Source organism: Perca flavescens, chromosome 3 (genome assembly GCF_004354835.1).
Source record: "Perca flavescens isolate YP-PL-M2 chromosome 3, PFLA_1.0, whole genome shotgun sequence".
Taxonomy (NCBI): Eukaryota; Metazoa; Chordata; class Actinopteri; order Perciformes; family Percidae; genus Perca; species Perca flavescens.
Window position 1 is genome coordinate 35,554,599 of NC_041333.1, and position 7,707 is coordinate 35,562,305.

Sequence of the window (7,707 nt, forward strand, 5' to 3'; positions counted from 1 at the left end):
AGGGGGTGACGTACCTTTGATTTCACTTGTTTCACGTCAGATGTCACTAGGTCTTCTTATTTCATTTATTTGAAGTGATTTTATTTCTATTTATTTTGTAATTTTGATGTCTTAAAAATCTAATTATTAATGTGTATTAATTCTTTTGTTATTTCAGATGAAATACCATTTCAGTTGCACTTTTGATAAGAGGACACATCTGTTGTTTTGCACATTTTAAATAAATAAAAAAGGAATATTTTTCGGTCATTTGCCGGCGCTTTCAGTTCAACATGGTCAGCTGGGAAACCTGGCCAAACATCTGTAGGATTATCCATGTACAGACCACAGAGAGTCAAACAGCCTTAAATATGTGGTCAGAGAGAGACACCGTACTGGGGGAGGAAGAAGCATTTTGCTGAAGAGCGTGGAAAAACATGGAGGGATGGTTTTGTGTTCCAGTATAACCAAACCTTAAGTCTTCTCACCTTTCTGGGTACAGCTGACTGAGCACCCAAACCATCTGCACCGCAGCAGAGCGGACCTGCTCATAATCGTCCGACAGCAACCTGCAGGCCTGCACATAGACACACACACACAAAGAAATACACTTTTTTTAAGTTTACAAGTCTAAATACCCACTGTGAGTAAGTTCTGTTTAGTCCAGGGTTCTCATTATTTTGGTCTTGCCGGCTGTAAGCAAAAAAGTGCTGCCGCGAGGGACTAAACACGGAGATGAAAAACACACTGTGGCGCGCTGAAGATCCGGTTTTAATTAATTTATTCCTCCACACGTAAAATACAACCGGTACTACCAAATGTAAAGTTACTCTGTGATGCGAATAAGTGCGTGAGTGCGGTCGACAGAAGGTGTTGGCTCCCAGGCTCACCCTCTCTCGTTCAAAGCCCAAAAAGCAGGTCAACAGGTGATGCAAACAAATACACTGTTATCACTTCCGCCCCAAACCCCGATGAACACGCACCACCACATACAATATCAGCGCTCAATATCATAAATCAATGAATATTATAAATGAGACCATGAACCGAAAATACAGGAGAAACATGTGGCTCCTACAGCAGGTTTCAGTGAAGATAAACAGTGCGGTTACCTGGTCATAAATTATCTCGTGGATCTTTATTCTTCTCTCGTGCAGCTGCAGCTGGAAAACAAACTCACAGAATGAGCGGTTATACAAAAAGAACAACCACTAAAATAAGAGTTCTCGCTGCCTTGTATTTGCATCGTGTGTGGTCCCTAATTACATGAGTGTGGTGCTGGTTAGGTTTCTGGTGAGTGCAGGTGCTGGCGGAGTCCTACCATGGCTTTGATGGCTGCAGTGCGGACTCTGGGGTCCTGGTCTCCGAAGAAGTCGCTGATGACACTCTGGATGTCCCTCACTCCTCCTGGAGCATAGAGCAACGTGTACAGTGACACAACGCAGCAGAACCATTGCTAACACGTCACACAACGACTCACACGGAGCACAATCGTGATTTCAAAGATTTGAGAGTTAGTTTGAGTTCTGACTTTAACGGCCTTGTAAAAATCCATAAAAACTTACATTTCAATTCAACTCTGCCGCGCATATAAATGTAAAGAAATTAAGATAAAAAAAAATGGCCAGAACAGAAAACATTGTCTGATATTATTCTCTACATTTTAAACATTCAAGTGCATGCGCACATTGTTTACTGAATTAAGGAAAGTCAGAGTCACAGTTCAGCCGCCTAAATATGCTGAGCGATGGCACACACCTAATGATGCGCCCAGTCCATCGTTGTCTTTGGTCAGGGGAGTGTCGGCCATGCCGAGACATCCGAGCAGCTTCAGACACTTGTTCCTCACCCCGAAATACGTATCGGACAGGTGCTGAGAGGAAGTACGAGAAAAAAACACGGAAGAGATTGGTTGCTTTGTGCAGAAAGTCCTGTTGAGTCCGTAAAGGACACTTAATGGTGAGTGTGTGTGTGTGTGTGTGTGTGTGTGTGTGTCACAGACCTTGCAGGCCATCTCTATGAGTCTCTGTCTGACTGTAGGGCTCTCAGGTAGTTGTGTACCAATGACCAGCAGAGTGTCCAGCAGCTGCGCGAGGACCTGATGGGACTCTGCAGACACAGAGAGAAACAGAACGGAGCAAACAGAGCAGACGCTTTGTTAGCTATCCAAAGTTGTGTTTTTAGAGAGTGTGGTCAAATGTTTTTTAGTGCTTTGAAAGACAAATCGTGTTGCAATTTCCACTGCTCCCCTAGGGAGGTTCCTGAAAACCCGTTCAACACAACATTTTGAAATACATTTAAAGATCATCGTTTATTTGAAATCTGAAAAGGGACAAGATATCTGCTCTTCTCAGCCAGACAGGCTGCATAAATCCTTCCAAAATCCTGCCTAACACGTCTCATCACATTGCTCTGTGAAAACAATGCTCAGTGCCCACGAACAATAATGCAGCTTAGCAACATTGATGCACTTCTTGAATTATCAAAACCGTTTTTTTGAAGGAAATCTCTTTCCCAATTACAAACAAATAATTCTTTAATGTGTAATTATGGATTGTTGAGCGTAAAAGTAACAAAAACACAGAATGACAGAGAATCGGATGTGCATGTGTGTAAATATCGGAGTAAAAAAAACACAAGTTGCAGACTTTGTATAAATGTGTCTTACTCTCATTGTTGAGTGTGTTAATGGCGTCGTCCACGATGCAGTCGGGGCTGAAGCCCTGCGTTTTGGACAGCAGACCCAGCAGAGAGGCAATCTTCAGCCTCACCGAGTTATCCGTCTCCTGGGAGAGCACATCAGCAGCATCAGAGATATTTTGGTCTGGGCAACTTCGGCTACAGCTACACGACTACATTTTTATTTCTAAGCCTCGTTTTGAGACGAAAACAATCTTGTTCCACACGACAGTTTTAGCTCCAGTAGCAGAACTAATCTCCGTCCATATTAACACGTCTGACGACACATATCACGTGACCATTCACTTACATCATGGATGTGCAAGTTGAAAATACTGAAAATACTTTCGAGGAAAGAACAACAAATGGTGAAAAGACTTGGAGCTTGGAGCGCCAGCGAGGTGGAACTGTTACTGAAAGGTGTGTAAGTCTACCTAACCGATAAGACTGACTAATGTGCATCATCGTTTTCAAATGTCTCCGTTTGCCTCCGTCCAGATTACAAAGCAACCCCGGAATTTTGAAACCAAAACGGAGGCAGCAGCGTTTCCAAATGTCTCTGTTTTTAGGGCCTCGGAAACTCTGTACTATTGTGGACGCCAGGTGTAAACATGGCAAAAGATATTCGTTTTTAAAACCAAAACGTAGTAGTGTAAATGTAGCTTCGACTGAACCAAGTGAACATAACTTTAAGACATAGTAAATTGTGCTTACAGCTACAGGCTATGTATGAGCACAGCAGAGATATTTTATTACAACTTGGCAGAGACTATCTTTATATTTATAAAGCTCTCAACACATGTTCTAGGTTACGACCCATAGTTCTTCACCTTGTAGTAGTGCTCCAACAGGATCCTGACCACTCCCTCTACGCTCTCCACCTCCACGGGCTTGCGTGCGAAATGCAGCAGGTACTGCAGGGCATCAGTGGAGTTGGTGGCCTTACAGAGGTCGATGTGAAGTGCCGCAGATTTACTGGGTTTGGATAGTCGCAGCTTCTTGGCCGGAGCTTCCTCCTGGGGAATCTGTCAGCATAAAACTAAATTATTATCATCACAAAAAACAGACAGCCTTCTGGTTTCCCCCTCATGGTGTGTAATCTCTCCTTCTCTGTTCAGACAAAACTTTTAACCTGCACTACTTATTCGGCATTACTATGTCATGTGAACATTTTAGAAACAATGGGCAGGTTTGTCTCCCAACGGTCACTATTTTCTATTATATTTGACTGTGATGAGTCTGACCTTTGCACTGCTTCCTGCTGGTTCCCCGTAAAATTAACACCTTCAGAAATGTGGTTTTATTCTAGGTTGGTTCTCCGTGTCAGGTCCAATAGTAGCTTGATGGGGAACCAGAGGTGACACAACTGCACGTGTACATTTGATGAGTGATGACTGCACAGAGAACATCACCAAAGACCCCACACATCCTGAACACACTCTCTTAAACCTCCTCCCCTCTGGGAGGTGCTACAGATCCCTGCGCACAAAAACAACCAGACATAAGAACAGCTTCTTTCCCACCGCCATTATCTTATTTTTATCATTCCAATATGCATCTTGCACACTACTTTGCACTATTACTTTTTGCACTTTACATCCCACTCCATGTGTACTTGTCTTGATATTATGTCTTATTTGTATATTTGTATATTATGTTGATATGTGCCTATATGTATATTGTTGCCTCTATTGTACAGTATGTGTCTATAATACTATTTGTCTACTAAATGTTTACTACCACATGTCTATTTGTTGAATTTATAGAGAGTTAACACCTACCGAAGTCACATTCCTTGTGTATGTAAGTATACTTGGCCAATAAAACTGATTCTGAAAACATGGTGTAATAATGACAGACCATCTCAAGTGTTTAAATCAAACAGCAGCTAGCTTCTCAAAGTCACTCGTGAATAACAGCACCGACCAAGGAAAGTCTTGAGCACAAAACTCGTGGCAAAGATATTTATGTAAACCAGCAGATCAGTGAAGGTTGGATATTGACAATAATGGCTTGGAAAAGAGTAACGTTCAACTTTGATCTGACAGATCCATCTTGTATAACGTTATACACAGGTTAGGGTTGTGTGTCTGTCTGTCTGTCTGTGTGTGTCAGTGTGTGTGTGTGCGTGTTTCTCTGTGTGTAGGTCTGTGTGTGTGTGTGTGTGTGTGTGTATATGTCTGTGTGTATCTCTGTTTGTGTCTTTGTGTGTGTGTCTCTGTATGTGTCTTTCTGCGTGTGTATGTCAGTGTGTGTGTCTGTCTGTCTGTCTGTCTGTCTGTGTGTCTCTGTTTGTTTCTTTCTGTGTATGTGTGTGTGTGTGTGTGTGTGTGTGTCTCAGTATTATACTACTAACCTACTTAGAGCTGTGGTGGAATGTAACGAAGTACATTTTACTCAAGTCCAAATGTTATGTACTTGTACTTTACTTGAGTATTACCATTTTATCTTAATTTATACGTGTACTTCACTAGCTACATCTCAGAGGTAACTACCAACTTTTACTCCCCTACATTTGTCTGACGGCTTTAGTTATTTTTTGGTCTGTTTTTCCACCCCTTCCTGTCCAGTTAAAGAGCATGTAGCTATGTGTTGAGAAAACTCTCCTACTTCATAAGCTAAATAAAGTCTTTAAAAAGCTGAAAACAGGGCAACACCCGGCCATTCACTTTTATAGGCTTAAAAGTGTGAAGCCACTAACCAGACAGCATTATAGTTATAATCCACATAAACGAACTATTGCTAACGTTATCTTCCACAAAGTCGTTAACGTTAGCTAACAATTGATATTGAAAGTATTGAGGTTGTTAGCTCACTAGAGTTAGAACTGTAATCAAACAATACTGTAACGTTATATAAATGTATGTACAATGTTTATTTTGTACATATATCACAGAGATGACCTGCGTTGTTGTGACTGAGCGGCTGGCTGTGGTCGGGTTAACGGTAGTTAGCCATTTAGCATTAGCTAAGAGGCTAGTTAGCTCTCAAGCACAACCGTCAACATTTATCTTACGTTATTTTGAGTCTACAGCGAGCAGCGGTAAGAAGGTTTTGCATGTGCTCACCTGTACAACTCTCGAAAATTCCTCATAAACTCGCTTTTTCAGGTGTGCTGCCATGTTCAGGCAAATATGGTTAGCCAAGCCTTCCTATTCAGCTAGCATACATTTGTCCCTTCAAACTTCCCGTAGCTACGTACAGAATGGTAAAACGCGTTTTGTAAATGACACTCGTTCTTCTTTTATTATCTTTCGTTGGGTTTTAACGGCAGTTTGCATCCTTTATGTTGCACTACTGCCATCTTCTGGAGGTAGATTTCTCCTACAGTGTCCAGTATTTTTAGTTTTCTCTTCATCAGTGCCTTGTCCATATTACCACACTCCAGTGTCTTTTTTACTCTTTCATTCCAACATGTCCTTGTGCATATTTCCTGTAAGCAGTTTCTGGTACCTCACAATAATCACAAAAAAAAAACCAGTTGGGTGCTTCCCTATAATGTGATGTGTGCTGTTCAGGTTGCTGGGTCCAATTCATTGCCTGTGTATTGTTCCATGCTCTTTGTTTATTTCCCCTACTTCTTAACACACCTACTCCTTTTTCGGATTCAATGTAAATGTCTCCCTTTTATCGCATCATCCCTACACTGTTGCCAGTGTTGAGTTATTTTTCTCCAAACTATGCCTTTCCCCTCTGATTTTGATAATCTAAAATTGACTTCAACAATTCACATTTGGACTACCTCTTTTGCCAGCCTGGTTCCACATGAATGTCATATTTTCCCATTTCCACCCCCCATTCTGTGTCATGAATCACTTTCATTGAAATCCCCTTATTTATTTACAGCTAGTTATTACAGCAGGAACAATAGCAATAATAACCTGTTTAATGTTAAAATGGGCATGACAGTATTGTTTTATTCAAGACAGAAACTGAGTGAAGGAATTAAAAGCAGTTGTTGGCAAAAGCAGACTTTACATCGTGCCACGGTCTTGCAGGTATGGAATTACAGTATATACACAGGGATTTATATCACACTACAATCATGCATGTTCTCTGTAATGTCTATGCCTATAACTGAAGTTACCATCTCTACCCTCAGGTAACATCACCACCCTCTGCCATGTCCCAGAATTCATTCCCACCACCGCAGCTCCAGCAGTAGATGAAACCTCACAAGTTTGTTTCAGATCAGTGGCAAATACAAATAGTTTGTCTTTTTCTAATGTGTTAAGATGTAACTATTCTGTGTGATGTCAGAGTAGTTACATTCCCTAGGATAACAGTTTTTATAATTTTTTCTACCTATGGATATTTTCTAATGTATTTTGTTTCCACTATGAGTGAAGGAGAAATCATTTGGATTTTCTATGTACTACCAGGTGGCATCCACATCCATGAATTAATTCCCACTGCTCTCAATTGCTCCAGTACAAGATGAGACTGCACCTGAGGCTGAGAGTACCCAAGCTCAAAGTGTGTTTGCAAATCAGTTAACCAATTTTGACACTAGAATCTTTTAAGTATTTATTCATTTTGCATGTGTGCCGTTTTTGATGGTTGTGTGTAGAGTCTTCTGCCGGTCACCTCGATAGCCTGAAGTCTAAATTCAGTCAAAACTTAGTTAAAAGTAGAGGGAATGTTTTTCAGCTGAACAAATTTACTCCAAAGTTGACTGTCTGCTTGTGTGACTAGGGAATAGTTAGCCAACATGTTCATTAACGAATAGTCATTCTTTGTTGGCAGCTTATTTGCAATTAGACATTGAACTACACAATCCTTAAATGTATGGTTTATTTAAAATGCAACCGAGAACACATCTTCAAGCTGCAACTGAAGAAAAATAAGTCACTTTAGGATTAACCTGCTTCTCAAAATACTTGAGCTGGATTGTATGCGTCTGTAGGTTAAGATGTATGGACTAAGACTTCATTTTGTAAAATAATCTGTTACCTGCAGCACAAGGGTCATTTGTCAACATGATAAATACACAGCAGAAAGATTAAACCGTAGAAAACGTTCAACAAAAGACCAGTTTCAAACAGGACA

The 7,707-nt window shown here is 40.9% G+C and overlaps 1 protein-coding gene across 1 annotated transcript in view; it reads right to left on the reverse strand.

Annotated features, from left to right (window-relative positions):
- The window catches only part of ints4 (integrator complex subunit 4), a 27,304-nt gene extending 21,306 nt beyond the window's left edge, over positions 1-5,998 (reverse strand). The window contains exons 1-8 of the mRNA XM_028573183.1: positions 5,727-5,998; positions 3,489-3,683; positions 2,648-2,765; positions 1,982-2,088; positions 1,738-1,852; positions 1,301-1,386; positions 1,092-1,142; positions 468-556 (exon numbers count right to left, since the gene is read on the reverse strand). Of these exons, the coding sequence (XP_028428984.1) occupies positions 468-556; positions 1,092-1,142; positions 1,301-1,386; positions 1,738-1,852; positions 1,982-2,088; positions 2,648-2,765; positions 3,489-3,683; positions 5,727-5,780 (815 nt within the window). The 5' untranslated portion in view covers positions 5,781-5,998. The remainder of the gene's footprint in view (positions 1-467; positions 557-1,091; positions 1,143-1,300; positions 1,387-1,737; positions 1,853-1,981; positions 2,089-2,647; positions 2,766-3,488; positions 3,684-5,726) is intronic.
- Between the last annotated feature and the right edge of the window lie 1,709 nt (positions 5,999-7,707).